The sequence below is a fragment of the Monopterus albus genome, unplaced genomic scaffold, assembly GCF_001952655.1.
Source record: "Monopterus albus unplaced genomic scaffold, M_albus_1.0 scaffold14.1, whole genome shotgun sequence".
NCBI classification, from domain to species: Eukaryota; Metazoa; Chordata; class Actinopteri; order Synbranchiformes; family Synbranchidae; genus Monopterus; species Monopterus albus.
This window is the reverse complement of record NW_018127894.1, coordinates 3,487,668-3,513,460: the sequence shown is the minus strand read 5'-3', so window position 1 is coordinate 3,513,460 and position 25,793 is coordinate 3,487,668. Positions and strand designations below refer to the sequence as shown.

The 25,793-nt window shown below is 39.6% G+C and overlaps 1 protein-coding gene across 2 annotated transcripts in view; it reads left to right on the top strand.

Moving 5' to 3' along the window:
• Nucleotides 1–25,793, top strand: part of b4galt2 (UDP-Gal:betaGlcNAc beta 1,4- galactosyltransferase, polypeptide 2) — a 135,091-nt gene that overhangs the window by 99,740 nt on the left and 9,558 nt on the right. Inside the window, exons 5-7 of one of the 2 annotated variants that reach the window (XM_020591610.1) lie at nucleotides 12,714–12,901; nucleotides 16,568–16,690; nucleotides 21,326–24,709. In XM_020591610.1, coding sequence (XP_020447266.1) covers nucleotides 12,714–12,901; nucleotides 16,568–16,690; nucleotides 21,326–21,479 — 465 coding nt within the window. In that variant the 3' untranslated portion in view covers nucleotides 21,480–24,709. Of the gene's footprint in view, nucleotides 1–12,713; nucleotides 12,902–16,567; nucleotides 16,691–21,325; nucleotides 24,710–25,793 lie in introns of those variants that run through there. The other variant, XM_020591609.1, reaches the window with a different exon arrangement.

The following is a 25,793-nucleotide window of genomic DNA, read 5'->3' as shown; positions in this document are numbered from 1 at the left end:
TTGTCTCCATAATTAGTTGCACAAAGCCTTTGAAGTTTTCCTGCTGTTGGTTCATCAGCGCGATGTACATCTGTTTCTGGTGCTCCACAATGTCCATTACTTGCGCCGCTCTGTGATACACTTCTTCTGCCTCCATATCCTCATTCGCTTCTGATTTATTAGCTCTTTTCACTCTTTGAGGCATTTTAATAGTTGTAGCGTTTGTTCAAAGACTTGAAAGTGTAGAACAGACAAGAGGAGCAGTAAAGACGACTGCTCTCGCTTGCAACCCGGAAACCTAATATGATTTTACTTAAAATTTACATGCAAAATATTTTGTTGTAATAGTATTTTTACTTTTGGTCTCAAATAAAGGCTACCACCACTGCATAAGGTTCAGAGGAAAATTACAAGACAAACATATAAGGCCATATGATACACTGATCAAACCCTGTCCTGACTCCATACTTGTATGCATGACTAAAGGTCTGTGTCTGTGTTTTATAGAGTGGGGCTGAGTTTGAGCTCAGCGGTTTGTTTCTTGAAAATAGCTGTGTGCTGCTGGAAACAAGGTTGATGAGTATAAACGAAAACACTGAGCTGAAAGAGAAAAAACTCAATTTCCTCCCTGTTTAATGCTAATGTCTTGGAACTCAGTCACTTGCTGTCAGTCGCATTGAGTTTCAACACACAGTGAACTAAGGAGAAATTTTATGATTTGGGATGCTTTTTGTTGCTTCAACAAAATCTGTCACTCCCAGAAAGAAATGTCAGGAAAAGAATAATGATATTATTATTAGCTTGTCATGTTGCTGTCTCTAGGCCAATATAAGAGGAATGTTTCTGGATTCTTCCAGAGAGATTGGTGAGTAACTCATTCTTCATTTGCTTGAGCTCAAACTCAGCCCCACTCTATAAAACACAGACACAGGCAGTATCTCATATTGATGAGTAAATTGGAGGAGGCTCTGTCATTATTAGGGTGAGGCAGATGGTGTCCCATTTTGGTCCTCATAGGAAAAAAGGGAGGATCAGTCATCTGACTTTATAGAGCTGTAGGTTTGAGGGACATGCGGTTTATGACATGTAGCCTTTGTATGTTTCTTCTTGTGTTTGTATCGTAACTGCCATAAAGCTTGTTGTTCAAAAACTATTAAACACACGAGTGAAACACACCACTGCACTGGGCGACATATTTCACAGTTGCATTAAAATTGTTGGAATAAAGGCATATATCACTGTCAGCATGACAGTAATGCAGTAGTGGAAGCAACAAGGCTAATTCTAACATCATACATGGGAGGATTCAATATTTGTCTTAGCTTATATTACTTATATCTTTGGTTTTACTGTTTTGGTTGTACAAAAAGAAGCAAATGCAAGCCTTTACCTTCGGTTCTAGGAAGTTGTAATGGACATTTTTTTGATTGTTTTCTGCCATTTTTTTGACTAAACTAGTAATGAGCAGGTAGGGAAGAGATGATATGGCTTTTTCTCAATATGATTCGTTACACGATATGGTGCGTACGATTTGATTCAATCACGATACACTTAAAAATTCAATGACAACAATGTATTACTAGCTTCTGAATATTTGTACTTTATTCCTCATCTTTCCGACTTTTCTAGCACTGGTTTTCATTATGTTAAGAACAATTAGATATATTCACTTGAGTTCTGTTATCTTATTTACAAAAAATAGGAAGTCACTAGAGTATGGAGGCCACACAATATACTGTATATCGCTAAACAGTACATATTGTGACGTTTTTGTATCACAATATATTGAATTTCGATATATTGTCCCATCCCTATCAACAAGGAATCAACATTAAAAAAAAATCAATGATGCAAATATCTGCAGCCCTACATGAATACTTTGACAGAAGTGCTGCAGCTTCCTTTTTTTGTGGCCACAGTTTGTTACATTTTGGGATATGTATGTTCTGCACTTGAGCCCTTTCCTAGTCGTTGTATTGATGTCATCAATTTTTACCAGGGCCTGGGGCTGCAAATTAGCTTTTAGCTAGACGCTCCATATGCATTGCGTCGGTTGACTGAGTGTGGCAATGTTTAGTCGCATATGTGGCTGAAAAAATAAACAAAATTAAATTAAATTGAACTTGTCTGTAATAAAGCTAGTAGTTGTTGCATCTTGTCAGCATTCCCTTTGTGGACATTTAGTATGTTTTTAGTTTATATACCTTTTTGTATTTTTATCTGAACTTTTTATTAGTGAGTTTGATGTGAGAAATGCATCAGATGCTTGGAGGCAGATGTCTCACACCGCAACAAATGTGGTTAGCAGGAATACAGTTTCCAGCTGGAAGTGTTGGAATTTGTGTATGGAGTGCCCTTGATGCTGGAGAGGTTAGATGTGATGAGGCAGTGATGCCTGAGAGAGACAGAGAGAGAGAGAGAGAGAGACTTCTCTCCCTCTGGAGATATCTCCTCTTTTGGGTTTTACAGCATCACAGTTGTTTTTGTCACCTCCAGAGTCCCATGTGTGGAAGCAGGTCTGGCACAGCAGGCCAAGGTAACAAGCCACAGCAGCCATCTGGCCCCATATTTGTCAAAATGTCACATGGGTTTGATTTGCTGCTCTTCACCTCCTCTTGCATGACAGCCTCTCTGTCTGCACATATCAGGTGGCAGCTCCTTTGTACAGTATCTCGCTGTGTGTATGTGTGTGTTTTGTTTTCTGTCTGAGTCGGCTTTCTCTCAGAGTGCCCGCATGCCCGGCAACTCCTACAGGGCAGCTCTAACCTTTGCTGTCATTTCTATTGGCAGCTACTCTATCATTATCATCATCCTCATTTTTTCTGTCTTTCTCTCTCCATCTTCCTTTATTTATGTCTGTCAGTCTGTTGTTCTGTCTGTCTCTTTCTGACCCTCTCCCTTGTCGGCTTATGCTGTCATGTTGATGTATCTGATTCAGTTCTTTTCTCTCTGACATATACCGTCATGTCAGGGTGCTGTTAACTGTTCTCTGGTTTATCACTCTCTGGTCTAATGTCACACATTATTCTTTCTCTATCTCTTCCTGCCTGTGTCTATGCTTCATAAATCACTGACAGTATTTGTGGCAATCCACATGTTTCAGCCTAGTTTCTCGGTTTCGCTGCAGCAAAATAGATCCAGCCTTTGGGTCACCGAACATCCGGCAGTGTTGAATACACAAAGGAACCTGTCAGGGTAATGCTAAATTAACATAAACAGTGCTGTAATGAAAAGGTACTGAAGCCATAATTGTTAAGTGGGTCCTTATTTTAAATTGTAATGTAGATCTCAATGTTTTCAAAGATGGCAAAGCTGTCAGCCTGAATTTTAGGTGAACGTGTATAAACCTGTACATAGACATATAGAAGATTTTTTTTTGAGAGAGAGAGAGAGAATGGTACAGCCAGAAAAACAAGTGCCTTGGTTATTAGCGTGTGCACATCCAAAAAATATGGATTAACACTGGTCTTTTTTTGAAGTTGCCAGTCATGGGTGATCAAGTGAAAATCTGGCTGAGTTTCATCTCCAGCCAATCAGTCAGTGTATCTTTAATTTTGGTCATTATTAATATAGAAAAATAAATAGAACAGCCAAAAAGTGAATTAAGGGGAAAGGTGGAAGCCTGTATGGTAAGGAATTAAGAAACGGTATGATCTTCTTTTGTGTTCAGACTTTCAATAAACAAATTGCTAAGTCGTTTTGAAGCACTGAACATTTGGTTGTGCAAACTAATTTGTGCAGTGACTGGAACGTGACTGGAATATGACTTTAAAATCAAATGTATTAAAAATATTTAATTTTTTCTGCTGGTTTGAGCAGTCAATATAAATTCACGCTGCACAATGAATAATACTCCATGCTGGTATTGTCATTTCCAGTGTTTCTTCAAGCATTAGCCTTTTGAAAATATTTGGCCTTTACACTGAATGTTTTGAGCCATTAATTAGCAACAAAACCATTAATTTACAGTATGTCTCTGCGTGTTACATGGAGGGCTGAATAAAACTGATTTCTACCATTTCCTTTGGCACATAACCAACAGAAAAGTACAGCATGTTCTTTTAGTTCAGTGCTGAATCCTCAACACAATAAAATAGAAATGAACACAGTAGACTGTACAGCACTTTCATTTGTTATTTTCAGGTTCCTGCAATAAAACAAAAGTTCATGTACAGTTTATATCGGAGAGCTGTCCTGTACATATTTACTCACAACAAATTACTTGCTTCATTGTTTCAGTGCAGCAGAATATCATCACCAGCTGTTGTGGCCATCGACTGTACCGATGCAGAATAGTAATTGAATTGCCCGTTGTGGCCCGGCCTTTTGCTTTATGTAGGAGCTCCTCCATGTCCGACCTGCCAGAAAGTCATTACAACAAATTAGTTATTCTGGCCACATGCCAGCTCTGTCACGCTATTTCCTCCTCACCCTTTGTGCTCTGCGCCAAGCTTTCATAAAGCAGGAAACATGCTGCTGCGAATATGATTGAAGGCTGTAAGGTCATGAATTAGTTATACATAGCCCGGTGTGTGTGTGTGTGTATGTGTGTGCACGGTTGACTGCAGTATCTAATCAAGCTTTGATGAGCGTCCTGTTTCCCAGGTGGCGGTAGAATGAAGGGATCATCACCTCTTATTAGGAATGCATGGCCGACTGCATTTAGTGACAAATGTTCATACAGGCACTAATGAACGCAGTAGCTTTATTTTTGCTTTTTTTATGCCATGTACTTTTCTTATACCAGACCTTCTCTTTACTTACATTGCTGCTGCTCATCCTGTCAGGTTTTCCATTTTCATATGACACATTTAAATGACAATGGTAGAAGATTTCCCACAGAGGATTCACTGTACTCACCAAACACATTTGTTGACAACAAATTTGAAATTTTTCCTTTCTTTTTTTTTTTTAAGCAAAATGCCAAATTTCACTAGTATGAGCTTTTAAACTTTATTTTTGTCACCATCCCATAATACCTTGGCATTAAGTTCTCATACAGTAAACTTAACATGCTTATTTGAGCTTCACAGATTAATAAATTATTTTGTTAAACTATTTTTCTGACATTTTTTACACTGAACAATCAATTGTTTTAAGAAAATTACCGGATGTGTGGATAATGAAAATAATTATTGTTTATTGTTCTACTTTGATGGAATAATAAGATATTTACTGATGTTTACTGTACTTAACACAGAGGAAGAAATGAAAGCAGTCTGATAAAATGTGATTTCAGCGTAAGCTAAAACAATTAAGGCCTTAAAACTAGATTTTCAGACGGTCCTTCTATAAGATCAGGGCCACAAGATGGATGGACGATGGAAGACCAGTCAGAGTTGATATTGTACTTCAGTGGTGTAAATTTAGAACAATTGTGAGATTCATCAAACATACTTACCGTAATTGCATTTTTTAGTATAAACTTCCCCAGATTCAATTAACCGTAGGAGCTAGCTGCTAGCATTAACCTAAGCTCTTAGCATCCAGGACCAGCTTCAGCGTCACCACCACTTGTAATTTGATTTATAGCGCTTTCCTCATCTACAAAATCCTTTCCTCTTAGTGTGACCTGAACTAGCTAGTGATCATGGCTGTAATAGTTAGAATAGTTTGCAAGTGCACAAGTTTCACAGTTTAAATACAACAAGGTTGTAAAGGCGGAGTAGGGAGTAGATGAGTCTCCAGCATGATGACGTTTGATGTCCCTGACAACCTTTGTAATCTTATTTAGCCACTTGTAGGCAACTGCCTTTTTTAAGATGTGTACAAGATTTTTAAAAAAATCACTAGTTGGGTATTTACTGACTATTTACTGTGATAGAATAAAACATGAAAATGTATTGGCCTTGTGTTAACCACAGACCTCATTCACTGACTCTGGGGCAAGGGAACCAGAAGTGCAAAAATGCTCAGTCAGTTCCAGCTTTTAGGACACACTACTACAGCACTCTATTAATGTAAATAGTAAGTTAGCTCTTCTAATGTGCTTAAAGTTGCAGCTTATGTTAGAGCAGATAAACACTGTTTAATCTATTCCTTATACTTTTGGTTTTCTGGTTCTGATTTTGGATGAACTAGAACAAAAGACAACCCTCTCCAAACTCTCGAAAGGCTGAGTATGACTCTTAAAAAAGCTGTGCCTAGTTACATTTAAGCTAAGATATAATTAGACAATCACTGTTTGTGGGAAGTCGGTTCCTTTTTCTTCTTAACACATATGCTCATACACATATACGCATCATGCACACACTCACATGCCTTCAGTTCAATCTCCATTAAATGAGGTAATGTGAAATCTCCGTACACCTCCTGTGGTCTCTTCTTCCATGGTGACTGACCAGCCCAAATGATAGCATGTGAAACCCCACCTCCATCTATCTGCAGGAGACTGATAAATCCTGTCACACACACACTCCGCGCACACACGGACACTTTTTGTGCACTGATACACATTACATTCAAATGCACACACATGCTCCTCATCCAGGCAAAATACGGCTGGGCCTTAATCCATCTCCATGGCAACAGTTCAGGTATGGTATGTGTGTGTGTGTACAGTGACCAGACCTGGGGAAAAGTAATATGCTGATCTTCATCACACACACACACACATGCACATTCACAGAGGGAGCAGCAATGGATTTATCTGGTGATATAGCTGATAGGGTTAATTGGTTTTCAGAGGGCATGTAGAGAGAGAGAGAGAGAGAGAGACTGACACTGACCAAATTAGTGCAGAGACACCAGGGAAGAACTGCCAGACATACAGCAAGCAAGAGGTATGAGGGGAGCAGAGAGAAAGTAAATGTAAGTGATGACATGAGAGCAGGAAGTGCAGGAAGGTGGAGAGGCAGGAGATTTACCTTTTACCTTGTGAGTCAAAGCGAAGTGAGAGTGAATGTAAGAGGCAATGGAAGATGGGAGGGAAGTCCGAGGGCAAAGAGAAGGTAAATTAGATTGGAAATGTCTTTTTTATAATTTCTTTTGCTGTTATTGTGTTAATGTTTTACATTGTCTGTTTATTTGTATTATTATTATTATTGTTGTATTGTATTTTTTCAAAGGACTTTCAAGATAAATTTTCCAACACTTAATCTGACATCAGAATTTCACTCTATCTTGAAGTGAGTTTGGATGGTGAGTTTGAATTAGAACCCAACTGATAAATTGCACAGGTTACATAAGATGCTACTAGCATAATACACCCAAATCTGTTTAATTGAATGAATTGAGTTGAGTTGCCTTGTGGGTAATGTAGGCACCAATCAATTTAAGGGATATTTATCAAAAAATATTGTTTTGTTTATGTTATAGTATATGATTATGCTGAAGTAAAGACGAAGAGCGCTTTATTTATTGTAACACGTACAACGAAATGATGTTTGGAGCCGAGGGCCCCAGGCCGCTGCTTGCATACGTGCCGCCATCATGGGCAACAGGAGGGTTTAGTGTCTTGCCCAAGGACACTTCAACATGTGGACTGCAGTCACCAAGATTTGAACCTTCAGCCTTCTGGTTGGGAGACAACTGCTCTACCTACCGCACCGCTGTCGCCTCCACAGTGCCTGCAGATGTACTGTATCCTTATAGGATATTTTAAACACTCAAATATGAGTGTTGCTCTTTTTAACAAGGAACTTTAAATTCAGATGATGTTTTTGTTAGAGATCTGGCCGTTTATAGAGTCTGTCTGTCACTTTCAGCTGTTCCCGTTAGTGGTTGCCACAGTGAATCATCACACTGACGACTTGCATGTTGAAATTTGGCATGTGTTTTACACTGGATGCCCTTCCTGATGCAACCCTGAATCGAACCCGGGCTGCAGCGGCGAGAGTGCTGAATCCTATCCACTAGTCCATCAGGGACCCCCTGGCCATTTATAGAGTAAGATTAAAAACAAATTAAGATGGAACCCCAGGTTGCTTGGAAATAGCAGTATGTACTATATGTTGGAAGGTGAAGTTATAGCCTCTGTTTCCTTAAGTGAAAGGTTTTCAGTTTTATCTTTATCTGCAGTGGTTAATTATCAGTTCCATACAAGTTATTAACTGGCTCCAGATGTTCCAAATCTCATCACTAAAGGCTTTGATGCAAAGATGGAGGTAGTGTTGCATGTTGTTGGAATATTTATCCCTGTTGGTACCATTTCACATGGTTCCTTGTGGCCTATTATGTTTTAAGATTTTCTTTTTTGTCAGGATAGACAAAACACACATTTCTTTCTGCAGTGCCTTCCCCTCAAGCACACACTGTTGCACATCACAGGAAGCTGCCAGCAACCACAAACGGAGAGAGTTACAACCTTAGTTTCCTATGGTCAGTGATTGAACTGCTGCAGTGGAGCAGCTGGACACCTTGATGGCTAATGATGAGTGCTTTCCATTCAATTACCCCGCCCATATTTTCCCAGGCAGTTAGCTCACCCCAGTGGTTTTCCAGTCAGAGGTCTGCTTTCCCGGCTACTGCTTTCATTTTATTTCAGTTATCAACTGCCACATATTCAATATTTATCATCTGTGCTGATGCAAAAGCTTATTTAGCTAAACATCCTTTTAAAAGCTGCTGTAATCGATATTTCATATTTACAGTGGATCTGATTACTATGTATATTGTAGAAGGAGTTACTTGTAACGATGATTCAACAGCGAGTTATCGACCAACTCTGATGTTCCTCTCAGTTTTGTGGAGTTTTTGCTTTTACAGCCTGCAACGTTACAATTTTCTTTCACTTTCATTGCTGTCATAGCATTACTTTTGGCTGCAGTGCACCACACACCACACATTATTTGTAAATACCAGTTCCTGCACAATGAAGCCTGTAGTTTGTAGGCTATTTCCTGGATTGAGACAGTCCAAGCCTATAGTACACTTAATTAAAATTTTATCTCTTGAGAGCAAGGAATGGGCAGAGCCAGGGGTGACACTGCTCCCCCTCAGAGTCGAAATGTGATGCCTGTTAGTATTAATGATGAAAATGAAAAACAATTGCAAATTGTTGCCTTAAGTATGACAACATTTTTGGTGCTTTATAATTGATAGTGGTCAAATTTGTTTTATTTTATATCATGCATGCAGTATGATATTTGCAGATATCAGTACTTGGCATGATTCTCCTCGCGGGGGGGGCGGAATGAAGTGAAGAAAGCCATATTTGTGACACACACATACTTGTCACACTTGTCAGTAAACTCATTTACACAAAGTTGAGACAGCACGCTCTCACATTCTTATGCATGCTGCATTACATGCAGCCAGACCAACAATTAATGGAGCGGAAATGTCCTTCAGAGTCAAAAGATGCCTTTAAATTTACAAATAAGGATTCAAAAATGGCCCTCTGCTATGCTGGAATACATTTTTTGCATTTCACCCTGCCAAGATGTAATTTGTTGATTTGTCAAATTTTCACACATGGACGGTTTTACTGTCCCCTGTGGGCCACTGTTGGCAAATTGTGTCTGAGCAATGTGCTCCAGTGCATTCTGGGTGAGAAAAAATGGAGATGGGGTTTAGTTAGAAAACAACAGCCTGAAGTAGTAGGGAATAAAACTGCAAAATGCAGCTGGCAGCAGGCGAAACTATTCATAGAAAACACTTTGTCAACAAAATAACTAATACTGAGGGGAAAAAATACTCAACTCTGCAGTGGTGGGCGATGGACTGGCTACATCTCCTTTTATATAAAAGGCCAGTTTATGTTGAGAAATAAAAAGTGTTTTACATTTTGTATTTTTAAATTTGGAAGACAACAATGTAAAGTAAAACACATGTATCAGTATGATTCTCATTCTGATTCTGATTAGGTAAAATATTTCAGGAAATAACTTCTTAAAAGGATATTTATACTAATGAAAAAGGCATTAAAATAAGAAGCATACCCTGCTACCCATGCATGAAAGCTTGCAAAGCACTTTATCTGTCAATCTCATTGCATCTGTATATCCACATTACTTAAATGGCCTGTCCAGGATAATGGATGAGAGTTGACCACACATCCTGCAAGTGATGTGAATTCGCTTATGGCAGGAAGTGATAAGGAAAGATGTAGAGCACCATAAAGCCACGATGCTGGGATGTTCACACACAGATGTCTTATTAACATAATAAACAAAGGCCACAATGATGCTTAATGAGCTTACAAGCACAAAATGAGGGTTTGGTTTTTGCAAAATTATACAGGTTGTTGGTGTAGTGATGGTGTTGTACTGGATTATATTGAACACGTTTCTAATATGCTTTCCCCCTCGTGTTTTTGAAGTGTTTGAAAAACATTAGAAACACCCAAATATAATGCAGTTCATCCAATACATGGCAGATTCTTTGACAAAAGTGTGTCCGACAGAACTGTTGTATTGAATTGCATTACATTTTACAGGTGTATCTAATAAAGTGACCCATAAATGCATATCGCTGGTACAGGTGGACATGTGGTCAATAAGAAGGGTGCTGCTACAGATCATACAAACCAATTTAGTGCATAGTATCATAGTATTTGTTGTAACAGTTTTTGTTCTGAAATAACAGCTGCTGGTCTTGCTGCTCTAGTTTCTGGCCTGACATCAGTCATGTTCTGATCGCCTATGATTTTGTTCCAACCTACTGAACCAACCGTTGTTCAGAAACAGACAGAAGACCACTTCATCTGATACTCAGCAGCCCAGTGGATTTGTGACAATGGATTTTTTGTTACCTGCACAAGGGATTATGCTCTGAAATCTCAGGCATTAGTGGGTTTACGAGGGGGATTACACAGTGTACTTGATTCATGGTCAGTCTGAACAGATAATGCACCACTAGTGTACTTCCAAAAAAAAGAAAAACGACAAAATTATTCTGAAGTAAGGATAGGCAGCAGATGCATTAATCATCTTGGAGATTCTCTGTGCTGTCAAAAGTGGGTGGTTTTCCCTGATGGCCAACGAATATGTGACTGTGGCAAATTTGCTTCATTAGTTCTCTGTTCAGCATCAACTGGGAAGTTTTTATAATATGAAAAATGCAGCATAACACTGGAACTCTGACATAAACATGTAATCCTGTCATGTAAGGACTTCATGTTGCTTAAAACCCCTGATAACGCTGAGCCAGAGGTAATAGAATTAAAACACAGTAATCGTCAGATGAAGGCATTAATTTACTGTGTTTTTGTTTCTTCTAAATGGAACAGTTCTGTTATTTACATGTGACAAAGGGTGCAAGTAACCAAATACTTTCATTATTAATTCATCTACCACTGAAGTAATCAATTGTTTTCTCTATAAAAATGTTGATTACAGTTCCCTGAGCCAAAGCTAACCTGATGAAAAATGAAGCAAATCCTGACATTTTAGAGACTAGAACAAGGTCATGTTTGCATTTTTCTTCACAAGTGACTTAAATGATTAATTCATTAATAATACATTTTCTGCCAATCAGGTAATTGGCTCTCGTATCTAAATTCAGTTTTTAATTGTTTCTCGTCCTTTGCAGCTTTTTCACACTATATACAGAGGAATCAGTGGATCATAGGGCTGCCGTTGTTTGAGTAGCTCATTGTGCAATGCACATACACTAAAGATTGTACTTGCACTTGCTTGGGGACCAAGGACTAGTTGTACTATAAGCATTTCTTGAGGGGAACTCATCTTGATGACTCAGTCATACATGGACCATGTACTGTGAGTACAAAGGGTCTGAATGTTTATCTAACTTCTGCACACACTGTCTTTTTATCTACTTCCTGGGCTTCTTCATTGTACTTGTCATAAAAAGTGAACTAAATTCAAAGGGTGTTTGAGGAGGATGGACTGTCAGCGTGCTTCTGCCAGAGTGTTTATTTCTTCACCCTCAAGGACTTTGATTTTACTAAGCCAAGCTGTTGCACAAGGGCTCCACAGAAAGAGATATGCAGTGCCTTGTACATAATTGAATTTATAACTGTCATATATATTAACCTCTACTATCTTGCGCTGCTGTATTGCTTGGCAAGAATGCATTTATCATAGCCAAAGTGTTGAACGTGGGCCATGCGGAGACTGAGAAACAGATGCATTTCACTGCAGCAGCCGGATCCTCTGGGGTCAATACGCACATCAGTTCTCACTGCCTGTAGAGATAAATACAGACCAGCACTGCAGGCACTAAATACTGAAGTTCAGTGATGCTATAAACAGTGTTACCTGAGTTTATGACAACATGTTTGGCTGAAAGGAAAATTCCAGTATTTTTTCAGTCTGGAGCCAGTTGCACCAGATGTTTGTGAAAGAACATGTGACCTAGTTAGAACTCAAGTGTTTACCAAGTGGAAATTTACACATTCCTGAATTAAAACAAGTTGTTCCACACAAACTACTTCTTACTCATTTTCTCTTTGCTTATGGTAACAGTGCCAGTAGCAGTTAACATCCAGCTGTTATCTCAATTCATAAACATGTGAAAGGCCTGATTCATAAGTGCATTTGGCTTCTACAACACTCTAAACTACTATGATTACTTTTTACAGCTCTAAAGTATAATACAAATATCATTTTTATATACTTTTGACACAATGCCCACTGTCAAAGTAGCTGGCTGTTAACGTTCAAAGGCAAATGTTGTACATTAAAGAAGGTGTTTGTTATCAAGGAAATCGAACATGCTACTAATGTTGTACATCCTGATCTGGGCTTCAGCTAGGGCACACTCCAAACTATTAAATATTTTTCACACAAAACCTAACAATGAAATGTTTTTGTGGGTGTCTTTTCTTGCAGCTGGGCGAAGACACTTTCAACCGTGCCAAGCTGTTGAATGTTGGCTACAGGGAGGCTCTGAAGGATGCAGAGTACAACTGCTTCATCTTTAGCGATGTAGACCTGATCCCAATGGATGACCGCAACCTCTACCACTGCTATGACCAACCAAGACACTTTGCCATTGCGATGGACAAGTTTGGTTTCAGGTGAGGTGATGATACAAGCAAAGAAGCATAGTACATACAGTACATTCTTAGTGCAGATTATTATTATTAGAGACACTTCAGTTAAGCCTACTGTAATACCACATAGGTCATAATATTTGCCAAAGTCTACTTTTAGCACTGGTTCGTTTGAGCTAATTTTGATGCAGTCGCGTCCCCACTTGACCAAGCTACATATGCACACATGTGCTGGTGACATCTTGAGTGATAATTACTCCTTGAAAGATATAAGAATATTATTGCAGGCTTTGTCTATGCCTGCCTGTAATGACTGTACATCACTGTCACTGTTACATTTATTTTGTGAAATGTAAACATGTTAAATATGCCGTTGGCTGCCTAACAAAGAATTGTAGAGATGGTTTCCGGTCTTTGTTGTGACAGACTGTTGACAGAGCAGTATTTAATTTAACTAAATATCATTATACTTTGAAATTCTGATATGTAGCTTAAATTACCATTTTTTGCTCATTGAAAATGAAAAAAGAGGGATAAAAGTAAAAGCTTGAAGGTCATAGTGTGTTGAAGGTCACATAAAAAAAATGAGTGTAAAAATCAGATTACTGTAGAGAATTGGTTCCCAAGGTCAAACTGGTCTGAGCAGCCTGTGAACTTTTCTATTTAAACTTTTTACTTTTATAAAGGAAAAAATTCAGGAGGCTCTCAGAGTCAACACAGGCAATAAAAAAAATAACCAAAGAGCGACTGAAATATTTTTAGTTTGAGGCACCATGCAGCTGTTTCAGTTGAGTACAATTTTTATTGTGTGTTAGTCAGAGACCTTAGATGCTTCCAAATGTAAAAGCGCCAGACGTTGGCAGGGAAGTCAGGTCACATTAAGTGCTACTCCATTACCTTAGCACCTTCTCACCTAAATGCTCTCTGAGCAGAAATGGTTATTCTTACTTCCATTTCACAACGCTGTCAAACATTTCCACAAACTAGTCTCTCAAAGGTCCTTGAGCAATGTATTAAACCATATTGCCATTATATTATACATACTTTTGTGGATGTTGAAGTACTTGTTACCCATGTAGGCATGGTACAAGTTTGCTGTAGCTCACTTCGATGTTATGCCCATTCTTACATGGGTCTCCAGGACTGTACATGGGTCAGCATGTGCTGCTTTAAGGTACCAAATGGGCAAGGCAATATGTAAAAGAATTAAACTGGTAAAAATTAACAAGGCATTTTTTTAAAGAAGAGAGAAAGACCACACGCTGATGCAGAAAATGCATTCAGCCCATTTGATGGAGTTTAAGGATAGATTTTAATTTTAAAAATAAGTGTTTCTTCATAATGAAAACTGCTTTGCAAAACAAGTGCTGCCAGAGATACTGTGGATTTTTTTTACTTGACGAATGAAATGGCTTTAAAATAATGTAACAGGCAGAAAAAGCAAACACATTCACCCGCTCCTGTTGCCCCTACAAAATGATATCATCACATAACTGCCGAATTTCTGTCATACCTATACACATATTTTCTATTACATAATCAGATATGAATATGAAGCCACATCTGTTTAAGATTATATGGAAGTTTTGTTTATCCTCTTCATAGTGAGATAAAAAATGTAAACCTAGTTCTCAAAGTTCTCAAGAACAACTTGAAACATTATGTCAAACTTTCTCTCTTTCTTTCTGCTTCTCCTCCTCCTCATCCTCCTTCTTCTTTTTTTCCTCAAGTATGTGTCGTTTTTAGGCACAAACAATACGCACACACCCACCCCTACATACACATACACACACACACACAAACACAGACTCCTAACCATATGGTTGTTGGGAGAACTTGTGCAGAAACATTCGGTCTCATTAATTTCTGCTTGTCATCTCTCAGCAGGGAGCTGTCATGTGTTTGACAACATGTACAGCAGAGAATATGCGCACATGTACGCACACATGCACATACATGCATTGCCCTCCGGTTAGACTCCAGGCGACTGTCATGCCATTCCTAGCTGGTGTGTGTCCCACTCCACTAGTCTCACAACTTTTGAGGAAAAGAGGAAATAAAAAAGGTCCTGTGTCCACACACACACACACACACACACACACAGTTTATATGGCAGGTATTTTAAGGAACAGGACACAAACCCTCCATTAATTTATTGTCTGGTTCTTTTTGATATTTTTCTATTTCTCTTGTTGTATTCTTCCTTTCTCTTTTATTCATTCTCCTTTATTTTCTCCTTGTTGCATGTTTGTTTTTATGGTTATACAGTAGGAATTATGTTGGGACAATTATACAATACAATTTAGTGTTGTCAGACATTTCTAAGACCTTCTATCATCCAAACTAACATAGTGAGAAGACCAGGTGCAGAGAACATTTCTTTATTGTCAGGGTGTGTATATACACAAGAGACCTATGCAGAAATACTATGGACTTCCTTTAGACCCAGTCATTTCATGTGTCTTGAGTGGATTGTGTATGGATATAGGATTATCCACTTGCTGTGAAAAGGCACCCATAAATTATCCACTTAAAGACGCATCAAAGAAAAGACACAGCAGGAAAAGCTCTGATTGCCTTAAACACATCAAGACGTTATTCAAATGTAAATTATGATCGATCTATTCAAGTTGTATTTGAAGCCAAAAGCGCTCTTAATGCATCACATCATGTGATATCGTTGCTCTGAATTTCTGAATGACCTCAGATGAACAAGCAGTGCTGGGAACACACACAGGACAATAATAGCCTTAACAAGGCATGAGTTTAACTATTTCCTGTGTGGATAGACATGTCTATTTGTTGTCATAACGTGCACTGGGGTTTGAGATATTGTGCCTGTCCACATGTATGAACACAGACAGAATACAAAAGGGAGTTTGTTTTCTGAAAATTCAAGCACACAACAATACATCAGTAAAAACCACGTGAGAATGTTCCTCTCTCATTGAATAGGTGTTAGAGTATGAATAATGTCCTGCCTGCCCACACATCAAGAAGGCAATTCTCTTTGTTGCTAGTGCAAGTCAGACCCCAGTCCATTCTCCATCCAGTTGCTAGCATCTGTTGATTTTGCTCGTCAGCATCCCAGCATGCAAAGCACATCCGGCAGAGTCGCCATGTGGTTTGGTGAGATCAAGGTCAGATCACATTCCATCACAAAGGAACTGCTGCAGAAATAGTTAGTGACCTTTCCTCTGAAGGGTCTCAGCGCCATTGTTCCTGGCACACGCATCCGACTACGACTGCTGTGCTCAGATCTGCCTGAGAGAATTGTACCGAGGGGGAAAGCAAACTAGAGTCCGATTTGGTCTAGCATTTTAGAAAGCTGTTTACTGTGTCACTGGCAATTAATTCATGATAATACTTTCCTATAAATGCTGTACATAAATAAGGCTGTGGTTAGAAGATGTTCCTCTGATTAGGCTAAACGTGTTTACCCACTGAAAGCCTTATCTCTGTTTGTGTATAATGAACTCTGGACTTCATTGTTTTTACCCAACAAACTAAAGCCATAAAGCAATACAGCACATTTTTAAAAAGCTTGTTTATGCAACTATAATTTATTTTTGAATAATATGTATATTCCAGTAAAATCCTACACATAGATCCTTTGACAGGTTATTTCTTCTCCCTTACCTTTTCTCCTTCCTTGACCTGTCCCATTTCTTCTTTTCTCCTCTTCTGCAGGCTGCCATATGCAGGCTACTTTGGAGGAGTTTCAGGTCTCAGTAAAAAACAGTTCCTGAAGATCAACGGCTTTCCGAATGAGTACTGGGGTTGGGGAGGGGAGGACGACGACATCTACAACAGGTAGAGATATAGCATTAGTTTTTTATAAAGACATACTGAAGAACCAAAGCTAAGCTACTTGTCAACACTAGCATTTTGTAATGACAGAAAATACCATCTGTCAGGGTTATGTTAAGCACTCTGGAATACATTTCTTGTAAGAAAACCAAATGCAACCCATGCACACATACACACAGCCCTGCTCATTAATCTGCATGTAAATATGCACATTATTTCAGCTTCTACTGGAGCAGTAAAATGTGGTGAGATCAAGTCCCTGAACTGAAAGTGGCACTGAAGTTCTTTGTGGAGTGGATGATTTATTAAAATTGTTCAGAGAGGGAGAATGACTAGCAAATAAATTAACCTTTTTGAAGCACTTCAGTCAGTTTTTAATGACTTGTTCAAGTTCACTAATGCTAATACCACAGAAGTTTGCTGAAATCAAATCTGGGAGAAAAGTATCTGACACGAATACAGAAAGATGACTTAAGATGCTTAAATGTACTGAACCACTTACAAGGGCATTAGTTTAATTCATCATCCTCTCAGATGGTTGTTTGGACTGTTGAACTGATAATTTGACTAGTAATGACTGATGATGATAATGATGACGGGCGGCTGTGGCTTAGGAGGTAAAGCAAAGTTGCAAAAGATTTAGCATAGAAATAATGAAACGGATTTTACATAGTACCTTAATCACAGATGACGTTGTTCCATATATTTTGATCTCAGCTCTGTTTCACATATTAGCTCCATCGGTATCAGAAATGTCAGCTTCACATTTCTGTACAACTGAAATATTTAAAGTGATGTAAAGATTTTCACAGTCGAAGAAATTGTCAGTTGCCATGTCAAGTTAGCTTCAAAGAAATGTTATTTCAGTTATATAAACGTACATTTGTATTCAGAGATTAAGGCTCGAGTATACTAATTACAAACACACACATGGCAGGACGCTTCTCCACAGACAAAGTACGACCTCCATCTTTATAGTATTTCTCTTCCTCTGTATCTTTCTTCTGTGTCTGTCTGTGTGTTGCTGTCACTCTCACACTATGAAGCCAGTTTTTCTCCTCTCAGTGTAATAGCATTATAAGAAAACTGAAACTAGAACATCTGAAAATTAGTGTTTATGAGAATGGACTGTGTCAGTCAACACAGTATTCAGGAGATTACAGTTGTTTGTCAGCGTCTGGTCATTTTGTGTGTGTGTGTGTGTGTGTGTTTACGGTTGTGTGCCTAAGGATGGAAGATAAAGTTAAACTTCTAACTTTTTACTGGATGATAGCTGCACTAGGCCATTAGATGCTGTAGATTTCCCTGGAGATATTTTCTGCACTCAAACTAAACTATTTCAGCTGCTATGAGAAGTGACATGACGTGGGTATTTCATTAAGATCCCAGTTAAAAAATAATAATCAAATCATTCAGACATTGACTTCTGCAATTCAGATTCACCTTCAGTGTCAGATAAAACGTATAAGTCTCAGAGGAGAAATTTTCACGGAGTTTGTAAACACTGCTAAAATAAAATGAAATGATTTGGATTTTATGTATTTCTTTGGATAAGATGCATATTGTAAACAAAATTATATCCTTTTGAGACATTCCCAGCACAGCTACAAAGTTTGGATTTTTTTTTTAAAGACTTCTTTTTGTAGCTTTCCTTTCCTTTGTAGACTTTGGAATTAAAGTGAGACTATGTAATGTCTTTGCTGAGCAGTAGACTCCGTGGCCACAAGTGGCAGTTACACGATAACTGCTGGTTGATTTCTCCTTCGTTTCTCAAGATTGTTTGGGATCCGTTTCTTTAGTGAAATCAGTGGAACATCATGAGTAAGTTCCTACCTCCTCCTTGGACTGAATCCATCCGGGGACCTTTGTCACATAACATAAACATCTGTAGTTCTGCTCAGAAATTATAGAAAAAAGATATTCCGCATAACTAGCAAACTTGCCTGAGAATCATCACATTTTAACGTTTTGTTAGGTCCCAAAGTAATCCAGTGACAGATGTCTGTACATTCATGGGTGCATTGCAAACAGGAGTTGACAGTGGCTAATTTGGCTAAAAAGAAACGGCTCAAGTCTGAATGCAAGATCTCACCTCTTCTGTTGTATCACGATGGGACAGGCAGGAAATCATGAACCAGGGTAGAAATATGATAGGGTCTGTACTTATTACTGAAATTCCAAAAATCCATCCATCAATTATCTGTAATGCTTATCCTGAAGAAGGTCATGGGGGGCTGGAGTTAATCCCAGCTGACATTGGGAGAGAGGTGGGGTCCACCCTAGACAGGTCAACAGTCTATCATAGGGCTGAAACTTACAGACAACTACACACACCCACACTCACAGGCAATTTAGAGTCACAATCCGCCTAAACTTCATGTCTTTGGACTGTGGGAGGAAGCCAGAGTACCCAGAGAGAACCCACTCAGACACAGAGAGAATGTGCAAACTCCACACAGAAAGGCATGGGGCAGCTGGGGCTGCAAGGTGACAGCACTAACCACTACACCACCATGCTGCATGAAATTCCAAAAATCTGTTCCATAATTCTAATGAACCCTTAATCTTAGCAGGCCATACAGGAGGGACTGTAAAACAGGCCTGGTCCTGCAGTAGAAGACAAGCATTTACAGATTTTCCCTTCAGGAATCAGTAGAGAAAAGGCTTTTCATTTGTTTAGTTTGAAATTCAGCCAACATTGTTGTGAAAGCTGGAGCTGAAGGGGCTCTAACAATACGAGAGGTGAGCACGGAGTCTTCAACTGACAGAACTAACAGGTGAGCTGGCTCAGAGGAGAGGGGTACAGGGACAGAGGGATAGAAGAGCACTGGTATAAAACAGTGTGTGGCATCCATGAAGTCTGCTCCTTGTTTTTCCTCTATTGTTAAAAGGTAGCAGGGTTTACATGCTTGAATCCTGCAGGCATCTGATGTGTCTATCAGCCTGGTCTCCAGTCAGTGTTTTGAACCCGAATGAACCTCCATCTGCTTGTTTTCTGAAAGCTGCTCTGGAAAAAAGAGCATCAGCTAAATGACTAAAATGCTCTTCTACACTATACTGCAGCACTTCTCCCCCATTCTAGTTTTCCTCCTCTCTGACAATCCAACTCTCCTTGCCACTTTGCCCATCTCCCTCTCTTGCTGCCCTCCAGCAATTTCCTTTTTTAAGCTGGTTTTGATGCCACAGACCAAGACACAGCCTCTGCCTGAAATGGGCCCTGCCAGTTTAATATCAGCCCAGGGGAATTGACTGTTTGTGCTCAGTGCAGCCTAGGCCAGTGACTGAGAGGACACATGCCATTACACAACTGCTAGTGCCACTTGCCTACCCTCCATCCCCTGCCTAAACAGTTGGTGGATATTAACAAAGAGAGGAAAGAGAGCAAGAGTCTTTTTTCTCACCTCTCACCCTTTCTGAGGAGCAGTAGCCTTGGGCAAGGACTGTACCGCTCCCCAGGGCTTCAATTCTTAACCAGTCATACATTCTTCTTTTACTGTGCCATTTCCCCTCCCTCTCCTCAACGCCTTTCAACAAAGCCTGAGCCAGCGCCCATCATGGACACATGCAGTCACAGCAGCACAAGGACTGAACACGTTTCTGTCAAGCCTTGACAGTGGTGTTAAGGGCAAATTACACTTTCTAGTGACGTTATTTTCCTCTTCTTCCCGGTTCCACTAAAGTCTAGATGTACTCTGTGTGGACATCCGTGCGCAGGCCAACACATTAGGCTTGTTCAAGATGCACTGCACCTCCTGTTAGGTGGACAAGAGCAGGCGGAAACAGCAGGGGGTGGTGACAAAAATCTACAGACAAGACAGACAGTTTAGTCACAGGAGCACTCACAACCTGTTAGATCTAATCTCGATTTAATAAAATGTCATCAAGCCAAACTTTTCAGCTTCTTAATGATGTTCTTCTATATGACAAGGAGATTGATAACATGCTGATCTATGTTGATCTTCATACTGTTACTTAAATATTGGTCCTGAAAATCTATTGGGCTACATTTCTCATGTAAAACAGACATCAAATCAGTTTGCTGCTGTATTTGAGCTGACCAGGCTTGATTTGATATGAAACTGCTTAAATACATTCATAGCTAATGTTGATCTGTCAGATGTTTAGTCTGCCACTGCTTCACCTCGAATAGATGTCATTTTAATCAGTAATGTTTAAATCATTTAAATCAGTAATGTTCATATAATAGAGCAGAGCTATCACAGAACTACGTGTAATGTACTGTAAGCCGACTGTGTTCAGCTTCTCTGACTGATAAACGTCGCCACCAATCATTTATTCTGTTAACTTAATAAACCCTCATAGTGCAAATGCAGTACCTACTAATAAAATCACAATTGCTGCAATTATACAAGAAGTAATAAGTTTCTATAAAACACCACCTTTTTGATCCAGCATCTCATCCAATCAGCTTTCAGATTAGGTGAGAACCAAACATCTCCCATCATGCACTAAGTGCTTGCAGCTGCAGCATCTAGCTTCAAAAACTGCAGCTGCCTCAGTTCTGTGAGAATGTTGTTGCTTATGTAGGCGCTAAGTCAGAGCAAGTTGGGATCAAGTCGGATAGAAAACTAGCCAGCATGCATTGTGCGCTGATTGGTGGTGATCAGTTCTGCACAGATCTGGCTCATCTCGAATGTGCCGTTTGTGTCCACTGGGGCTGTCTACTCAACACAAAGCCCGAACTATGCATCTACCACAATGCTTGGAAAAAGTCGGTGTACAAGGACAGAAGACCCTCGAATTGAAGTATGAACAGGAACACATGCTATGACATGAAATAAAATATGAAACAAATGTGTATTCTCTTGCAAAGCCTTGTCATTATCCAGAGAGAACCCTTTCACAATAAATACAACAATCTAGCCAAGCAGACAACATCCAGACTTCAGAGGAGTGTTAACACCTTGGAAGCAAATGAAAATTAAAACAGGTGGGTCTTGAGCTGCTATTTCAAAGTAACTGCAGTGTCAAATCATCTTCTGACACTTTTAACTAACTATAAAACTAATTCTCCATAAAAATGCACAAAAATATAGAGAAATTTAAGATTAGGCCATTTTTTATCATGTGCCAGGGTCCTGCACTTACTCTGTACTTTATTATCAAGATTTTTGTTTCAGATTGACTTTTAGGTTATAGTTTATCCACCTTGCATCCCTGTTTGTGTTTCTAAGAACAGGCAGCTTTTCAAACATTTTCTTTTCTTTTTGATATTTTAAAGAAACTACAGGGTCAATCAATACCCTTTTTAATGCATCCAGTCTAGGTTTGTGTATGAAAAATACAAGCAAAACCTCACTGAAGGTTTCTCACTTTTGCAGCACCCAGATGTGTTCCTTTCCTCTTTTTCCTGTTCACACCCACACACCTCACTTTTATATTACTTTCTTTCTGCTAGGCATCTCCCACCCCTCCCCATACCACCATCATCATCACCACCTACTCCTGTTCTTCCTCTCCCATCTCATTTCAGCAGGCTGAGGGAGCTGAGGCAGGACATCAGACATGGCTCCCAATTCTCCTCCACTCCATTGAACTAATGCAATTAACTCCACTGGTGGGAATAGGATAGAAGAACTAGAGAAATTTCTAAATAAGCAATCAAAAGGACCACAGTCTGTGTGTGTGTGTGTGTGTGTGTGTGTGTGTGTGTCCAGACCACTGTCCAGACATCATAATATCCTTAAATACACACGCACAGTCCTCCTCTGCCTCGGGCTGGAAATGAAACTTTCACAGTCATGATCAAATTAGCAGACAGATATTTTTCTAAGGAGAGAGAAGTGCTCGACAATCCACTCCACAAAATTAGGAGTATTTCAAAAAGTTAAGGTGGCTATTCTGTTAAATGGATTCACTCCATGAATCCAAGTGTAACTGCACTCTATGTACAGTATATAGAGGCTTTTATTCCACTAACAACCAAAGCAGAGTAAACTGAATAATAAATTGCCTTATTTAAAGTCTTGACTGTTAAGATTTCAGTAATGACATATACATATACTGCGACTGCTTTGCAATAAAAGACAGCCAGTGTTTTGCAAGTTGAACACTTTTCATGTAAAGCAGACACCAGTAGGAAATGTTTTGTTTGCATAAGCAGATGAACCTGCAGTAATCCAGCGTTGACACAGCTGCCATGGCACAACGCTATGATCCTGACCCAGTCTTTATAACACAGTGGTCTTGCTTAATGCATTTTTTTCTCCATTGCAGCTCCTAGTGGTTTACACTTGACTCCCCAAAAAAAGTGCTTAAAGGTCCCCCACAGTGGAAAATGTTACACAAGCCGCCCACCTGCTGTGGTTTTGTGGAGGTGGTTGTCAGATGTCGACTCAAGATTATATACCTTACACAGGGGACGCTGGAGCTTTCCATCCCGCATCCCCACTGTGTCCTGAGCGTCCTGTCCATTACATAGTTTTCACACTGTACGCAGTCATGCTACATTACTGCCTACTGCCTGACAGAGTGGGGAAAATAATGACTGTACTGATGGGTTGTTGGAGTGTACATTTGTGCCCCAGCTGAAGTTCTGTTTTGATCAATAACACAAATCTCTGCTTTTGGCAAGAATGAAGAGAATCTAGTTGATTATACAGCATATAATAACACACCTATGCATCAGCTCATGAACACACAACTCTACAAACTCACAGCTCAGATGGATGTTTCTGTTAGACATTTGTTTTGCATTGTCTTGTTTGATGCCGTCACTCTGAAACCACACAGACCCTATTTGCATCATTTGTGCCTTATGTCTGAGGTTCCTTTTGTGAATCAGTGTCTTGAACAAGCTTTTAATCATCATGCAAAGTTTCTTATTGACACTTGAGGCAATGGAGAGTCTCAGGAAATATTGTGAAAATAGGCGGTGGAGTTAACAAGCAGAGATACTGTATATGATGTATAATTGTGTTCAAAGTACTGATGATATTTTACTCAAGCAAATACTTATGTTTGAGAAGCTAGAAAATTGCTTCCATTTTCTCTGAGTATTATTGACTTGATTGCCAATGTTCAACAACAGTGCCTGAAGTTGCTCCACTCCTGTCAACCATCACCTCAGAAGCTTCAACTAATCCCACACCAGAACTGAGCACACAGAGCTGCTTCTAATCATTTCACTAAACAAGAAGATTTTTATTTTGGCATATTTATTTAGCATTTTGTTTATTGCACAACTCTTGAAACATCTTCTTCAGACACTGCCTCACCCTGACCAAAACAAATGGAGAACCTGGCTCCTTTTCTTTGACTTTATTAAATATCTGTAGTCATCACACAGCAGCAGGATCCATATGGTAACCCAATCAATTATTTAAGTCCTCTGATGTGACACTGTGATCTTAAGGTGGCCTTATTAACTTAAATGTGTTTCTGAACAGCAAATGTGAGCTGTTAAACACATATTAGAAGAACAAAGCAGTCGTGCACAGGATGATTCTAGGACCATCATAGCTGTTGGTTCAAGTATCAAGTGGAACAGGACGTTTTTTTCCCACAGTTTTAACATTGAAGTTCATTTATAAATTGAACTGAGTTAAATGTAAAGGTAGGGTTGGTAATTCTTTTCAGAAGCATTCTTATTACATGTATTGAAATTTTCTTTTCATCCTGATGGCAATGAACACATTTAATGCACATTTAATGAAAATCTGTCATCTATGGCACCAGTGGGGCTGAAAAAAGGCCTGACCAATAATTTTACCTATCCCAAGTAAAGCCACTGGATGGCCTGCCTGTCAACCTAACGCTCTACTTGTGCACTCAATGCGTGTCTCCCACAAGGCGTGATACTTGCAGGCAGACGTGTTACTGCTCTGTTTTGATGGCTAAAGCTAGTGAGCTAGGGCAGAAAAGGTGCCCACAGCCTTTTTTGTTCAGGAACAGACTGTTGTTACAGGCCGGGCCTTCCCCTTTAAGACATGTAGCCTTATAGGTGATGATGTTGTTGTCTCTTCACTTTATACATGCTCCCTTTAGGCAATATTATCAGGAAGCACAACATAAATGTCCATTGCTATGCAGATGATACTCAGTTATATTTATCTATGAAGCCAAATGAATCAGGTCAGCTGGTCAAACTTCAAGCATGTCTTAAAGACATTAAGGCCTGGATGACCTGCAACTTCTTACTTCTAAACTCTGACAAAACTGAAGTTATTGTGCTTGGGCCTGAAAACCTTAGAAATCTGCTGTCTAATCATATAGTTACTTTAGATGACATAGCTCTTGCCTCCAGTACTACTGTGAGGAACCTGTGAGTCATCTTTGATCAGAATATGTCCTTTAAATCACACATAAACCAAGTCTCTACATCTGCCTTCTTTCACCTGCGCAATATTACAAAAATCAGGAGCATCCTGTCTCAAAGTGATGCTGAAAAACTGGTCCATGCATTTGTTACTTCCAGGCTGGACTACTGTAACTCTTTACTATCAGGATGTCCCAATAATTCCCTAAAAAGCCTCCAGTTAATCCAAAATGCTGCAGCCAGAGTACTGACAGGAACTAGCAAGAGAGATCATATCTCTCCCATATTAGCTTCTCTCCACTGGCTCCCTGTAAAATTCAGAATAGAATTCAAAATCCTTCTCCTAACATACAAAGCCCTTAATGACAAGGCTCCATCATATCTTAAAGACCTCGTAGAGCCTTATCATCCTAACAAAGCACTTCACTCTCAGAGTGCAGGTTTACTTGTGGTTCCTAGAGTCCACAGAAGCAGAATGGGAGGCAGAGCCTTTAGCTATCAAGCTCCTCTCCTATGGAACCAACTCCCAGTCTCAGTTCGGGAGGCGGACACCCTCTCTACCTTTAAGATTAGACTTAAGACGTTCCTTTTTGATAAAGCTTATAGTTAGGGCTGGATCAGGTGACCCTGAGCCTTCCCTTAGTTATGCTGCTATAGGCCTAGGCTGCTGGGGGCCCCATGATGCTCTGAGTTTCTTTCCCCTCCCCTCCTGCTCTCCTCTCCTCTCCTCCCCTCCCCTCTCCTCTCTCTCCCTATGCTTCTATATGCCACCATTACACATTACTAACTTTGTGTCTCCTCCCTCCCGTAGTGTGTCCTCTCTCTCTC